Raw genomic sequence first — 17,183 nt, forward strand, 5'->3', positions numbered from 1 at the left:
TCTCATTCAATCCTCATGGGGATCCCAATTAGAAGAGAGGAAATTCATTTCAACAGCATCCAATTTAAACCCAGTGTACATCACAGAGGGCAGGGTGGTCACTCCGTAAATGACAAACGGCTAAATATCACATGACAACACTGCAAGACAAGAAGACAACATAACAACAGCACATTGTAATTAATCATCCAACCTCTCTCTCTCATCCTTTGAAGTGCAATAATTTCCATCTAAGAGCCACTTTATTGTATTGAGTGGTCCTCTCTCTCTCTTTCTCTCTCTTTCTATCTGCATTGATCAAACCCTGCTACGCACCACCCACACCACCATCTGACAGCACTGTCACTGTGGCAATTATCTGAGGAGTCAGTGTCAGCAGTTCCAATCAGCTTTATGGAACACAACTCGAATCCTACTGGTCTGTAACGAGCTTGATGGATGTATTTATATAAGGAGAACAGATGTGAGAACTGTTGGGAGCGAGCTGTAGGTTTATTATTAATCTATTCACTTGTTTGTTTTACATTATCTGACACAGTCCCGGGGATTTAGACGACTGCTGCAAACCAAACATTCACTGCACAACAGTGCGTCTCCGCTCTGGATGACTTTCAGATTGACACGTGAGGCGCTGATTCATTCGTTTTCAACTAATTAAATCCATAAAATCCTACACTTGTAATGTGTCAAGCATGTACAGCATGTACATGGAACACAGCAAGTAGAAATGCTACAGAAATAATTTGCAAAACAAATAAATAATATACTGTACATCTGCTGATCTGAAAAATCCCTCTATGCATCTAGCTAGCTACGTATCTACTTACAAAAGAATCTACCAATGTATCTACCAACCTACATATGTACCATCTATCTACGTAACTATGAAACTACTCATGTATCCACTTACATATTTACCAATTATCTCCATACATGTATTATCTACCTACCTAGCCACATATTTACCTACCTACATATCTACCAACCGAAGTATCTGACTATCTATGCATTCACTTACCAATGAATCTCTGTACATATCTACCAAACAACATATGTATCCACAAGCATACCTTGTTGACTTTCTATCTAGTTAGCTTGCGAAGTATCTATCTATCTATTGAAGTATGTATCTATCTATTGAAGTATCTATCTATCTATCTATTGAAGTATCTATCTATCTATCGAAGTATCTATCTATCTATCTATCTATCTTTCAACTAGCGAAGTATCTATCTTGTTAGCTAGCTAAGTATCTATCTTTCAACTAGCGAAGTATCTATCTTGTTAGCTAGCTAAGTATCTATCTTGTTAGCTAGCTAAGTATCTATCTTGTTAGCTAGCTAAGTATCTATCTTGTTAGCTCGCTAAGTATATATCTTGTTAGCTAGCTAAGTATCTATCTTGTTAGCTCGCTAAGTATATATCTTGTTAGCTAGCTAAGTATCTATCTTGTTAGCTAGCTAAGTATATATCTTGTTAGCTAGCTAAGTATCTATCTTGTTAGCTAGCTAAGTATCTATCTTGTTAGCTAGCTAAGTATCTATCTTGTTAACTAGCGAAGTATTTATCTTGTTAGCTAGCGAAGTATCTATCTTGTTAGCTAGCGAAGTATCTATCTTGTTAGCTAGCTAAGTATCTATCTAGTTAGCTCGCGAAGTATCTATCTTGTTAGCTAGCTAAGTATCTATCTTGTTAGCTAGCTAAGTATCTATCTTGTTAGCTAGCGAAGTATCTATCTTGTTAGTTAGCTAAGTGTCTATCTTGTTAGCTAGCGAAATATCTACCTACCTACCGATTTACCCATCTATCTAGTTTACATGCTGACTAACTGAAAAGAGAGAGAGAGATAAAAGATGAGCCAACAGTGTCAAGTGTCCTTCCACTAACATTGAATAATAGAACAACAAATCTCTATAAAATAATTCTGTCAGTGTTTCTCTCTTCTATTATTTTTGTTTTCAACACTGTTCTCCTCCTGGTGGCCTTTTACAGGGACATTACTTTCCATTCATAATTGTCAGGGTCAAACCCGGCTTTGTTCTTGCTGCTTGTGTCCTCTCATGCTTGAACATTTCAATTATGTCCTGTTGAAAGGAAGCAACACACACAGGGTGGTAAACAATTTCTGTCTCTCACACACACACACACACACACACACATGCGCGTGCACGCACGCACCTCGGTCACTCCACGCAGAAAAGCTTCTTTGGCAAGTTTGGCAGGTCCATCTACGGTTTTCCCATCATCCTCTGGGCCCCAGCTGGCGCTGTAGACGTCAATGTGTTGGGGATTAAGACTGAGAGACTGGGCCTCCACCATGTCGGTCACCTCACCATCCAGCATGCGCACACCTGCAGCAACAAAATTTATAACATTCAAATGTTTAAATGAGATTTAATATTTAATGAACTCAGAGTCCAGCAGAAGCTCTCTGCCAGTGGACTAGTTTTATTTAATACCCATTTCCTTTGGCTTAATCCAGTTGTTGTGCAAGTACTTTAACTGTGCTTTTTTCGCCAAGTTACTACTTAAATAACACTAATGAATCTCCTGGCCTAATTGTCTACCAGAGGACCTACTTAGTGCATAGAATAATTGGGTACTCAGTTATTTAACTGTAATTATATCCCATCTTGGCCAAGACCATCTTGTAAAAGGGATTTTTCTCTAGTATGTACTACTAATAGTGGAAATACAACCCACACATACGTGTGTGTAGGTGTATGATCACCTAAACATGAAAGTCATTTTGTTTTTGTAGCCTTGAAATAACCTTTTATATGTACTCAAGGCAGGCCACGTGATGGACTGGCGACCTGTGAGGGCCAACCTAGTTCCTTACTGTGTGGTAAAAAGGAACGGTGAAGGAGCCTCTGTTTGACAAATCTACAGTCTCACCAGTAGATGTCACAAATTCTCTCGCACAGGATCTTTAAAATAGGTTTGAATTGGAAAAGAACTGAGGAGTACAGAGCTTTGTGTGAAATTGATGTTCTGCTGTATCAGGGACGGTCCACTTTTTTTCAAAAACAGCGACAGTGATGTAGGTGTAAGTGTTGTAGCTCTGCAGGTTTCAGACGAGTTTGCCTGTTTAAGGACACAGCCCTGTTGCCGTGGTGAGGTTTGATTTGCATATTATTTACACTCTTGTTCTCGCATGTATTTTGTACAGCGGACACAGCGAACCAGCACCTGCTGTGTTCATCAATTTGTGCACTCGCCTCGGTGCTATTATGGATTCTATGTCATCTCAAGTGATTTTCTTTGGTGCTTGAGCTGATTTGTAAAAAATGCAATTCGTTGTGGGAGAGAACGGCCACTTCAAGTAAGTAGCAGGAAAAATACATGGCAAACAATAACAATAGTTATCGATACATTTTGTAATCAATTAATAATCGATTAATTGTTCTAGCCCTTAACGTCACGCTACGATATCTGTCCAAAAATGTCCCTAAAGAGGTAGAGTGCGGTACTTGGACTGGTTTCACTGCCAATAAACCAATTAACCTTCAATAAACCTGCTGTTTCAACTTTTTCTTCACCCGCTTCAAGGTGGTGAGACACAAAGACGAGGAAATCTCTTGTGAACGTCCAAATTTCAAAATAAATACACTGATATTTGGGCACCAATTTATCCTTAAACCCATCTCACAAGCCAGCAAATCAACACATCTGTGTATTTTATGTTCATTTTTGCCATTTCACACACTTTCATACATATACAGTGCTTTCTGTATCGCTCCTCATTCACACACTGAACGTTTGAGGGACGGAACTGAGGTTCAATAACTTGCCCAAGGGCACATTGATAAGCAGAGTAGACGAGCCAGAGATCGAAGTGGATGACACACTCCGTCTACTGAGCCGTATCTGCCCCAAGAGAAAGAGCTTGTCTTGTCTTCATCTACAATGTCTTGATGAAATTGGTGCAGCCGTCCGAGTGTATATAAATTTAAATTAAATAATTAAAGCGGACTTACTCAAGCTTTAATGGCAGGCTTTCAACTATAGGGCTCATTTGTAAGGTTTAAATTTTAAGTGGTTGCAGATGAAGTGGCGTGCAAGAGATAAAAGAAAAGCACACTTTTGCTAACCAATTATTTCTGCTTAAAGTTCAGAGGTTTTTCTCCACAGCGCCATATTTCTTCTCCCTCAGCAACATTATGAGGTGAGAAATCAAGGACACTAAAAAAACCAACAACTTTCTTTCCGCATTTGAAGCATTGCAGGTCAGGTTACTTCATGCTGCAACATATAGGTTAGAGTATCCAAGCACTGTGTCTTTGAAGTCCTCCAAAAGCATCAAACTGGCACTGTGCAACTACTGTTTCCATGGCAGCCTGCTGAGAGAGGGCAACTGAAGAATCCCTGTCCAAAACAATCATCTATCCCAAAAATCCACTGGCAGGGAGTGAATCAAAGTTTACTGCAGTTGTCATGTGTATTGTCATTTGATCATCAACATTCCATCATTGTCAGTTATCAGCCAGGAAATCTCAACTCCTCTTCCCTGTACTGTCAAACAGCACAGTGCTTAAGTTATACTGAAGAAAAGGGCTGAAAAAGGGCTAAAAAAAAATAGTGTAGTGAAGCTGGAAAAACTAGAAAACCTGGATCATCTTTAACCCAAGACATCAGGCTTCAATAACACTGACAACTTCTATTTTAAAGTGATGGTGCACACACATCAACACACTTATGAGGCTGTATATGCCATTTCAAAACACACCAGACCTTAAACTGTGTAAATAAATGCATTGCGTAGGTTTTCACAGCACCATCCCTCTCCTGTTCCGCCTACATGACAACACACGGCCCACTTCTTATGTTAATACAGCTGAACACCATGTGGTAAATTCCCACTCTGGACCTTCAATAGAGCCTGGAGTTATGAGACTACTCTGACAAGGGTTGGTTCAGACTTTATTACGGCTAGAAGGAAGCTTGGAGGCTCTCGAGATAAGCAGACCGGTAATGAGACGGAGCACCACACCCTCAACCCACTCAAAGTCCAACAAATAAAACTCAGCAGCTCGCTTTAATCCTCAAATCCCATCAAATGCCTTTAATTTCAGAAACGCTGTGAGGAGGGGAGACCAAGAAAAATTCATGAAATTATAAATCAACTTGTTTACTATGAAAATTGTATGCAAATGAGAGTCTGTTTTGCATATAAACCAGTGAAGCTACATAAGAAGGATGGCAGCAGAAACTAACGTGCCTCTTGGACGGCAGAATCGCAACTCATCGGGTTAATATTTCACAATATTTCACCGCTCTCGTCTTGTGTATCTTCTCTGTAATGGGCAGTTAGCTGTGCACCGACGCGCGTCTCTGCTAAAACAAATAAACGATTAAATCTGTCGATGAGACGTTAAGTAACCCTGACAACGCCAAATGTGTGCAAGTGTTTCTTTTCTTTTCTTATTTTTTAAATCTAAATCCATGTCCCGAGTAAATGAAAACCTCTTAATGAAAGCTTTCACAGAAACAACAATGAGGTGACGGGACAGCAGCACAAAGGCTTCCTTCAGGGCATTATCGCTTTCTCCTATGACTTTCACTTCTTTTTCCAGGGTTTATACCTTGGTTGACATCAAATTCAAGGACTTTCCAGGACCAATTCTTTAAAATTCAAGGACTGAATGTGCTACATTTTTAAAAAAAAAACAAACAAACATATTAATATAGACATCTGTGATGGAACTTGTGTAGTCTGTAATATAAAGTCTTGGTGCAGTGTGAGACGAGAGAGAATCGAGAGTTTCCTCCCACAGTCCAAAAACATGCAGATTTGGGAATTACGGACCTGTGACGGACTGGGGATCTGTCCACCAATCGCCCTGTGTCAGCTGAAATTGGCACTCGTGTTGGATAAAGCGGTAGAAAATGGATGGATATAATCGTCATATACGTGGGCAGAAAGTTATATCTACCCACGTATATCTGGTACAAACTCAGAGCAGTGTGTTTGACAGTAAGAGAGATTCTCTCCATAACACTGTGCCACAGTTAGTCTTCACAAAGCCAATACACTCAGTGCAGAGTCAATTCCACATCGCAACTTGCGGTGGTGCTCAAAAATATTCTGTGACATGCTGTGCCCTACAAAACTGACTGAAAATAACACCAGCGCTGGCTCGGCGGAGCGGGGGTTTCAGCTGTCCTGGCAGCAAAGACAGAAAACTGAGACGCAGTTAAGCTTTGCCCCTGAAAATAAAAATGTAAATATAAAAAAAAAGAACCCCCCCTCCACTTATTTTTATTTGACCATACCTCCAATCTTGGCATTGTAGGCCACGCCGACTCCACAGATTCCATTGTTGGCGACTGCAGCCACTTCTCCAGCACAACGTGTTCCATGCCTGGAGAGAAGAGAGAGAATCGAGAGGCGTATTTTAACACTTTTAACACATCGATGTGTAAATATACACACGCCCTCAGGTCGTCGTCTTCTTTAACAAAAAGGTTGCTTTTAAATAAATGTGCTCCTGCACTTCTTTGTTTTTGTCTACGTCTACAAAAACACGGTTCATCTAAGCAAATCTGAAACCGAGTCATTATCTGCTGCCTGACCTTGCTCCACCTACAGGACTCGATTAAGTCGAGGTAAAATGGAAATTGGACGACATAGCACACATGGGATGACACAGAATTAGATTCAAAAGTGGGTCTTTCGTCAGGCCTCGAGTAAGATGTAAAGCACAGGAATCCAAAACAAAAAAAAAAGCCCCTCACGCTACTGGGGGTGGAGATCATCACATTCCAGTCAGGTGCATCACCGTGGTCTGCCACCACACAGATATGTGCTCCACATGCCCTTCAAACGATGACACAATCCCCACTGGAACGCAGCTATTCTCAGACGGGATTGCGACACAATTCCACACCAGTAAACAACAATAAATAAAGGATTTCCACTTCAGGAGGAAGCCGTCGCACTCGCACCCTTCAGTCAAGGTGCTGCGAGAACCCAGACACAGCAGAGACACGGCAATCAAAACACCACATCGCCAGTGAGCAGCCTCTCCCGATAAGACTCTGGGAAAAAACTCTATTATCACCACACGAGGATTAAAGGTCCACCGTGTAATACTTAGATGAAATCATTTTTTATACGAGTTTAAAAATCACCGGAGTGTATGAATTGTTGTTTTTCATTACCCCAGGATTAGCATTTTACTTTCATACCAAGAGATTTGAACCACCATGGTTTTTTTTTTTTAAACCTATCCCACAACGGACAAACTTTACGTCTTTGAGTTGTGATGCAAACTGAGCGCTATGGATAAAAATGTAAGCGGGGGTTTGTTTCATTACTGAAACCTTTGGCGAGCTACTTGGAAAGGTACTGGGAGCTATACTGGGACCTCTGGATTAGAGTAACAAAGTCAGTGAGAGGAGGTGACTCTTATTATTATAATCTTTAAGTTATTGGTTTCATTTCCTCAGCTCCACTCCGATCACAAACCCCGGTATAAACAGTAGATCAGTATTTCTGATTTTCCACCAAGTACCACCAGAGGAAGATTGTGTACCACTGGTGGTACACGTACCACAGTTTGAGAACCACCGGTCTTAGCTGAAGTGCATTGCCAGTGATCCCCAACCATTTTCAGAGTTGACTTCTGGCCTTTAAAAAAAAAAAAAAGAGGTGCTATTCTTGAACACCACTAGATGTCACTATTGAGCATGCTAATGCTAGTAAACTATCTATCTATCTATCTATCATCACATATGCATCAAGTTACTTTAAATCCACGGGGAATCATATCGGAGACCTGTCGCAGAAATGCCAGACGGATATAACCTGTGGTGTTATTTTCTCTCTTTGCCTAAAGTCTTTCTTGCAAAAGAGCAAGACTTGAAAAAGCTGCGACATCACCATCAATGCTCGGCGTTTACAGCGGCAGTATTTGTTTTCTTCTATCGTATGCGGCGCATTCTTGTATAATTGGACGTTTAGACACAGAGACTGGTGTTCACCTGCCAGTCCTCGGTGATTGCTCTCGACGTGGTGATGAGCTGAGAGGGCGGAGGATAATCAACATTGGCACCGCGTCTCTGATCTGTCACTGGACATCAGTTCGATGGAGTCGAGTAACGCTTGCCTCCATACTAAGGAGGACTTTCAAGAGCCATAAAAGTCTCTTAATATTTGATTCCAAAAGTGTGGAAATGCTGATTTAGTTGATGCCATTAGCTTTCAGTTACAATTAAGCATGAGTTTTGGGTTTTTTTGACCGCCGTGCCAAGTCTAATGCTAATGTTGTCATTTTTTTGTTTTTCCCGAATGGATTTTCTGCCGCTGACTATCATTTCACATTGAACTCGTCGCCATCAACAGACAGAGTGATAATGTGGATTACCGAGACCACAAACACACTTTCATCTCTGCAGCATCAGTATCTGACGATAAGCAGCAGCTCCGGTGTCTGTTATGAGATGCCAGGCAAGCACAGGCTCACACCTCCTGTTATCAACTTTGCCTTTGTCCAAATCTTCCCGCCGACACCGCCATTAAAGTCATTTATGTGGTCGACTGATTCATGGAATACAAATGCTGTCGCAGGGGTGAGGCCCTTGGTTTTTCTGAACCCGATTATGCAAGTACGTCTTGCATAACCAGGCATTCTGGGAGCAATTTTCACCGGAGTGATGAAGTGGAGACAAGATGATATCCTTTTACTGCTCCCACTCACTGTTCGGGTCAATACGATTGGGAGAAAAAAAAAAAAAGTAGAGCGCATCTCCGCATCAAACTGAATGAATTCTGATGTGAGAGCAGCTTGCTGCATGCCATTTACTCAACATGACTTACAGCCGCTAACATAAAGGCCTTTTCATTGAACAGTTTTTCAGGCACGACTGCTCTGCGCTAATCCAATCAACAATCCTAAGTGCGGCAAATGACTTTCAAGGTTAAATCGTATTTAATGGGGGGGCTGGCTTAAACCATCAAAACAAGATTTTCATAATTTGTGTGGCAAAGCAACGCGATGATAATAGGAGTCTTTAAACACGGCGGTGATTCAGTTAAGTGCCTTATTTGGCAAACTAATCACGCTTTTCCCTTTTCATAACCCCTCACTTCATAACAGGGTTTACAATAATGTCTAGAAACACATGGCGCAGGTGAATGTGCAGAGACTGTAGGCGAGGGACAGGACAAACTCTACTTTTCTGTTGTTGTTGTTTTTTGACGAATCATGTTTTCGCAGGTTTGTGTTGTCTGCAGGTCCACGATACCAATAATATCATGATACGGCGATTCTGTAATAATCAATATATTGCAAGAACAAAACGTCCGTGAAAAGTGAAAAGTGCAGGATTTCTCCATTTATTCACAACATAGAGAACAAAGTGCTTAAAGTCCATGTATTGAACGTGGGTGGATCATCTCTTAACGTAGCTTTCTCCGCCATTATCCCGCCATAAACTCACGCTTCTTCAGCCAGGTCACTTAACTTATGCCCAAGTTCCGCCATGAGGAGATATGAGGTAGTGACGCCCGGTGACTGAAACTGGCAGGGACGGTTTACTTTAGAGCGCCTTCATTTATTAATTCAAAATATTGATATTTGCCCTGCCATAGCATTTATCGTATTGCACGAGGAGGGACGATATCGCCAAATCCATATTTTGACCCAAAATATTGGCACCTAATATCATCAAGTCAATGGGCTCTGAGATCCAGGTTACAATCTAGAATCAGTGCAGAGATAAGTGAGACGACAAATGTTACTTTACTAAAAAATTGGGTGTGAAAGTAAGTTCAGTCACTCTAATTGTGGTCACAAAAAACTAGAAAAGACGTAGTACAAGGAACGAACGTGCCAAACAAAGTCATCACGCATCTGCGAGACAAACCACTGCGTTCACATCCAACAACATCCACAATGATGAAGAGAAATCCAGCAAAAATCACACATGGTATTAAAAATGCATGTGCTTAATGGCAGAGGTGCATTAACACACAGTTCACATCAACCAAAATGAGATGAAAGTGGATGGAAACAGTCTTTGCCCCTCGTTCACTAATTAACGATGACACACAGGAGGTCAGTGGTTTGAAGGATGTGACTCGATGGAGGCTCCAGTCGTGATACATGAACTCTTCAAACACGGCTCTGCATAATTCAACTAATTCAATAACAAACAACAAGCCAGAGCTGCTTTGATTGCCTGCACTCGCTGGTATACGGCGGATGGCAGCTGCCATTGAAGCTTTGATGGGGCTACAGTGTTAAACAGAATAATGCACACGTAGCGGATGGAGATCATTTTATATTTTTCTTTCAAATAAGTAACAAGAAACATGCTTTGAATATGAGGAAAAGTTGGTGGAAAATTCAGCTTCTACTGATGAAATTAACTTTTCAGGCACACATTAAGTCCAAGGTTATTTTAATGCCTTTAGTGAAAGTCAAATAAAATCGATTAATTCTGCTTATTAAAAAAAATAATAATAATCACACTGGGGGTTAAGAATGTAAAACGGTGAAAACGCAGAATCATTTTCCCTGTGTTCGACTGTCAGGAGGATGTTGGGTCACAAAGAGACGCCTGAGGGAGCAGCCGCTCCTCCGACAATAACTGGATGTCCTCGTTTTGTTCTGCATGAACACGCTTCTGCTAATGAGACTGGCAAGACATGAAACCAAAACCTGGATTTAAACTCAAGGCCCCAGAGTTCAGAGGAGGGAGAGCGAGGTGAGAGCGCAGAGCAGGAACGAGGAGCTTCAACCAAAAAAAACACTACTTTCTGTTTTCTGCAACAACCAAAGATCTGCACGACATCAATTTTTTTTTTACCAAGTTTGAAACAAGTCACACTAATGGCATGTTTCCACTAACTTAGCACCTGGTAACAGGTAATTATTTTTAGTTCCTGCTCTGGCGAGGTTCCAATCATCAGACTGCCAGCCACTGACTGGTCAGAGAAGAGACGTCCGACACAAGAATCAAAGCTGAACAATGCCGAACTGTAGATCAGTTAAAAAGATTTAACAATCCTAAAAATGTGGCTTCATCTCCAATAATTACCAGGGAAATGTCTAAAATCTCAATATTTAACAGAGGAGTCTGGTGTACTGAGCAGCATCACAAACCCCTGCCGCTGTATTACAGCCCAGTGTCAGTCATGCAGGAAGTACTGTATAAACAGTTTTAATGATTCTGATTCTAATCATTCAGAACAATTCAAAACAACTAGTGACTTACAAGTCACTAGTGTTTGTGTGTTGTGCGTAAAACAAAGTCAAGGCAGTTTCATGCAGCCGAGCCAGCGATGACTCCGCCCACGTTGAGTAGGTACTACTTTTCGTAGTGGAAAATCAACCTAAACCAAGCTGTGCTGAGCTGGGACCATAGTGGGGAAAAAGGACCATAATTAAAGGCAAGAATACGGCTCTACTATTAGATTATGATACTATAAGCAAGGTGATTTGTAGCCCCCTCCCCAACACAACGGTCCATTTAAGAAAAAGCTCTCATACTAAAAATAACTAAAGTTATGTAGGTGGAAAGACAAATGGTTTAAAGTTGCAGTAGGCGGGATCACGACAGGGAAATCGCTGATTGCCGAGTTTAGGTCTTTTCTGTGCTCACGTGTCACTCGTATGCAACATACAACCCAATAAAAGGCTCTGCCCATTTTTATATTCTTTTATATTTATTGCGTGACAGCTCAAACTCTCCTATCACCTTTCTAGATTTCTTGAAGGCTGTACGTCGATTGTGATCGACTGACTTTACCGCTGAAAGGGTTATTAAAAGACTTTTGATCAATATCACACAGAGAAAAAAATGTGTCATCTATCCCAGCTTTAACGATCACAGCAGTAAAAATCTGCCTCACAGAGATCCTTGATCCCGAGAGCACTCAGACATTCACCTCGCATTAATCACAAACATGGTCACTATTGCTTTGTTACAGCACTGTGGAAAAGTCTCAGGTCAAAATCTGTGATCACGGACATTTAAGTCGGTCTAACATGAGTTCAACTCATCCAAACCCAGATATTTGTCAACAAGGACGAGTAAAAGAAACCGTTTTTTAGCAGTTACACTAATGAGGCTTTCACACAGTTTTAAACACAGCTGGGGTCATTATCTGATTTTTCAGCTTCTTAAATGTGAATATCTTCTGGTGTCTTTGCTCCGTATACCAAAGAAATAACTGAAACTGAATCAGACACTTGAGAACATCATCATTTCCAGGTTTGGGAAACACAAATTGACATTTTTCAACTACTTTCCTGACATTTTACTTCGCCAGATTAATCCGTTATGAAAATGACTGCAAGTTGTAGCCTCAGGGTTCAAATTCAAGGACTTTTCAGGACTAATTCCTTCAAATTCAGGGTGCCGAATCCTGCTAGTAATTAGGACTTGACGCCTGTTCTGCGTAGTCTACGTACATTAAGCAATGCAGGGCATGAAACAGTAGGTGGCGTCGTTACATATGAGAGAGACATTTACCTAAATACTTTAACCAACTTCTTTCTTGCACAACAATTCAAGCACTTTCAATGACCCATGTCTATTATATAACAAATCTAATGGAGACTTTTCCACAGCACTGCTTATCTGAAGTGATTCAACAAATATTCATCTGAACAAAGTAAAGAACGCCATGGTAACGCTGACAGTCACATATCATGGCAAGCAAGGCAACAGGAAGTTTTCAAGTATTTATAAGACGAGTAGCTGTGCTTCTCTTTGTTCAAACTGTGCCTGTCAGATCATGGCATTGTTCCAAAGAAGCCAGCCTGAAGGGTCTTTCAAAAAATATCTTTCAGCCCACACTCAGCACTTCCCAGGGTTCCTGGAAATATATCTGCCGCCGAGCCTGAAGTCAATCGTTGGAGGGGTTTTCAAAAGAAAAAAGATATGAAGAGGAGACATCTTTTTTTTTGTGTGTGTTTGTCACAAGACAAAAGTTTCACATGCATCGTCACAATGTTCATCTCATTAATGTAACGGTGTGTCTTCCTACACGCGTGTGTCTAGACGAGCCACACGTGGGGTGAAATGAATACGTCTGACGAAATGACAAGATAACTTCACAACAGCCCACAACAAAAAGTCAGCGGAGAAACAGTCAATTAGCGTCAGTGTTCAGACTAAATGCTACACAACCACGACACATCAGACAGCAGCTACATTATGATCATGTGCCTTTTATTTTAAATACTTTCATGTGTTCCACTAATCCACCCACCACACACACACACACACACACACTGGAATCCAGATTGAAGAGAAACTTCCCAACTTCCTTTCCGCCCCCCCAACTGATAAACAGTGAAACTCCCCTGGATTCCCATGTCATATGTCATGGAGATAATAGGAGATTATGGCGGAGAGCGATTCCAGTGAGGTCCTGCAGCGATTACGGCCAGAACAACTCAGGTTTCAGCAACCGGAGCTGGCTGCGCGCCACAGACCCGACGCGATCGGCATTCACACCGACAGCTGGCAGAACCATTATCGCTGTGGAAAAAAAACCTCAACGACCTCCCCGTGGAGACCAGCTACAGAGACACACTGTTGTCATGCTGATGTATCTGAGAACATGCAAAGATGGAAAAAAAGGATTCAATCATAAGAAGAAAAGTGCAGAAAAGCAGTTGCAAATGACGTTAGAATTAGTTTGATTAGCACGCGCAGCAAAAAGAACGTCTCTGGACTTGGACCCATGCCCACAAACCTAACGCTGATTCCATGTTGACGATTTCCACATGTGATTACTTGAACGAGCTCCTCCTGGAACTTTTCTAACTAACTAAAGATATCGAAAGCTTCACTCTACATTACACGGTGTAGGCACTAGGGGGCGTCAGAGTTAAAAAAACACAACACAAAATTGTTATAACACCGCTATACAAGGTCCAACTTGAACCAAGCATTCTATGATAGATTATAGTCCTGCCCTGAAGAATAAAGTATTTAACTTTGTAAAATATCACCACCAGGGGGCGTTTTCTCACAGGAACCATCATATCCACCTCCGTTACTTCACTAAAACTACATTGTAGATGGATTCGATAAAGGGTTGTGTACCTTGCTCAGGGGCACCCCAGCCCTCCACCCATCACAGGATTTAAACCGGCAACCCTCCAGGTACAAGCTGTGTTCAATGAACAAACATGAAAGAGTTACTAAAACTGGGATCTGCAAGTGCGGAAAAGCTAGCAAACAAAAACCTGTGAATTTCTCTGACAATTGATCAGAATCAGGAATCATTTATTTTTACAGGATTAAAACAAGATTTCCGATTGTTTTCCGCTTCTTAAATGTGAATATTTACTAGTCTCTTTGCTCCAGATAAACAAAGAAATCACTGAAACTGAATCATTTTCGGTTTGTGGACAGAAACGAGACGTTGGAGAACGTCATCATTTCCAGGCGATCGACACTTTTTTTAAAGTTTTCGGAGATTTTATGGACCAAACGATTACTCGATTAATCAAACTGGTTTTGCAGCAACTTGAAAGTGGGAGTTCTGTTCAAAGCATGACTTAATACTGTGGAAAACATACATCGATCCTCTTTCATTTCCAACTCATCGACCGTATGTACACACAGCATCACTCACTCGCTGGTTTTTCTACCTTCTCGCATTAGCTTCATTACTTAAAATCACTGAGGCTCTTGAGGCCGAGGAACAGTGGCATACGCTGCTCATTAGCCTTCGCGCCGCGTTGAAACCTCAAAGGTAAATCCCAAACTGTTTCGTTGTCCTCAGTCTCCAGTCCGTTAATGCTTCTGCCGGTGTACTAACGAGGACGCTCGCAGGACAAAAGGTCCAGGGATGTTTATAATAAAGCGCGGCAAAGGCAAGCGGAATATGAAGTAAGCGTCTACAGAGAGATGGATGCTGGCTCTGCTGTTAAATAGGTCCTTTCATCCATCACAGTATTTGCAGTACAACCTGTGCATTGTTAGAAAACTCTGCTGGTTTTTCCCCCCCCCCGTTACTTATGTACATTGATGTAATGAACAATTCAGCTTCACACGTTGAATCTGGCTCATATTTTATCCTCTACCTCTGCTTTAAATCACGAGGCAGAGCAGAGCAGAGCAGAGCAGAGGAGAGGCTTAGCCAGACTTCATCCAGAGAATTCACACTTGGAAATCGTCCCAAGACAAGTCAGAGGAAGCCCTGGATCTTGATCCCGCGCTGCCTTAGATAAACATGAGGGTGAATGGTCACATTGCTAGCGAGCCGTCCCCTCACCGCTGCCCGTATGCCCGGGGAAAGAAAGGCGGCTTTATGGACGCGGAACAGAGTTGAGCTTTCTGCCACCAAACAGACACTTACAGTCTTGTGCAGTTTCAAACACGCCCACAGGTTGTTTACACGTGCATCTGCGACAACCCGCTGCAAAGTAATGGAAACACACACACACACACACACACACACACGCCCTCTCAGTTGGCCCCCGCCACAAGGACAACACAGAGAGCTGGGTGGCACGAGATAAGAGTCTGAGGTGAGTAAGTTGGAATGAAGGAAATATCAGCGGCGAGTGTCTGAGCTCGGCTCTTGGACGCCGAGCGCCGCCAGGAGAGCTTAAGCGTGCCTTGGCGCAGAGCGGGGGATCTGTGGAGCTGCACCGGTGGGACGTTCTCCCACATTCACACAGGTTTTTTTTTTTTGTTGATGATAGAGGTTCTGAAAACACTCTCAGGCTCAGGCACAACATCTTAGAAACACTCACTGTGGCTGAGTAAGAGGGTGATGGCATTATTGTTTACACCGTTTCCCACATTTATCCAAACTCCTCCAGACAACTGTGTGTGTGTGTTTCTTTCAGTTTTCTATTTATATTTGGATAATTAAGCGTCTTCTACTCTCCGCATGCGTCTGCTGTGAAGCCCACTGTGTTTGGGTGCATCCTCGGAGTTCAAAACAAACACGGAGGCCGATTGGACAGAATGATTAAAGACATAAATAACTCCCGCTGACTTTGTCTCCTCGTGGGGAAAAACGTGTTACCAACTGCCCCGCCATATTTGAATGATTAAAAAACATCATTGTTTCAAAAGACAGAGCAGTTTAAAGTTAGACCAGTGAAAAATCTCTCCGAGGGTTTTTATATCGTGTCATCAACCTATATTCTTAACCGAACACCAGAGAGAAACAGTCTTTACTCCATACTTGTAATTTCTCAGCCACTATTTTGTAACAAACAGTTTATGAACTGTGAGGAGGAGGAGAAACTTTGAAGATCCCCTTCTTCCCAGACTGATTAAAAAATCTGTTTGACGTTCTTTTCAGAGAAACATTGGCCCGAGCATCAAAAACAGACCACAGCCGCGCGTTTGTGTGAGGTAGAAGCAGGAGTCACGTGACCTCCCTCTCAGGCCAGCGGCCCACAAACAGCAAATAAACAGCGGATTAGAGTCAGACGGGAGATAAATGAAGAAAGATGAGCAGCCGAGCCGAGAGAGAGCCGTTTCATTAACGCTGATAAACCTAATTCCATCAGTTCTCGGCGAGGCATCACTGTAGTGGCAAACCACGCAGAGACCGCGGCAATAAAGACGCTTTCTTCACTCACTGCTGCAATTAATCTTGCCGTTGATTTTCTCTGCTTAGTGGCACCTGGGCAGTTAACACACACCCTGAGTTAGGGTAAGGGTATTGATTAGAGGTCGACTGGGGCAGAAAATATAACTGTTCAATGAAAACGCTTAATGTCGGTAACCAGTTATTTTTATGGTCTGTTCACCACGTGCATTATCTCGCGGCTCAGCACGTAGACGACCTCATCGAGTGCAGAGAGAACAGTTCTGTCGTCAGTGGAGAGAAAAAAAAACTCCCCTTTAACAGGAAGAAGAAACCTCTGACAGACTCAAAGATGTGCGGCCATCTGCCAAGACAGGTTGGGGTGAAAGGAAAAAAAATGGGGGACAAAGAAACCGGAGCAGATATACAACAATTGTTTTAAGTTATAAGGTTAGACAGGACAGTTCGGAGTCTGTGATGACGTGTTTGTAGAACTACAACGTCATTTATGCAATTACTCAATTACTAAATCAATCATCAACTATTTTGATAATTGATTGTTTTTACTGAGTTTTCAGCTTCTTACATGTGAATATTTTCAGGTTTATTTTGCTCCGCAAAACAAAGAAATCATATCATCATATCCAGGTTTAAAAAAAAACAA

At 41.9% G+C, this 17,183-nt stretch overlaps 1 protein-coding gene across 3 annotated transcripts in view; it reads right to left on the reverse strand.

Annotated features, from left to right (window-relative positions):
* furina (furin (paired basic amino acid cleaving enzyme) a) overlaps positions 1-17,183 on the reverse strand; it is a 96,164-nt gene that overhangs the window by 18,251 nt on the left and 60,730 nt on the right. For all 3 annotated transcript variants that reach the window (XM_058628787.1, XM_058628786.1, XM_058628788.1), the window contains exons 7-8: positions 6,277-6,365; positions 2,179-2,351 (exon numbers count right to left, since the gene is read on the reverse strand). In XM_058628787.1, coding sequence (XP_058484770.1) covers positions 2,179-2,351; positions 6,277-6,365 — 262 coding nt within the window. The remainder of the gene's footprint in view (positions 1-2,178; positions 2,352-6,276; positions 6,366-17,183) is intronic.

This window comes from Solea solea, chromosome 5 (genome assembly GCF_958295425.1).
Source record: "Solea solea chromosome 5, fSolSol10.1, whole genome shotgun sequence".
NCBI classification, from domain to species: domain Eukaryota; kingdom Metazoa; phylum Chordata; class Actinopteri; order Pleuronectiformes; family Soleidae; genus Solea; species Solea solea.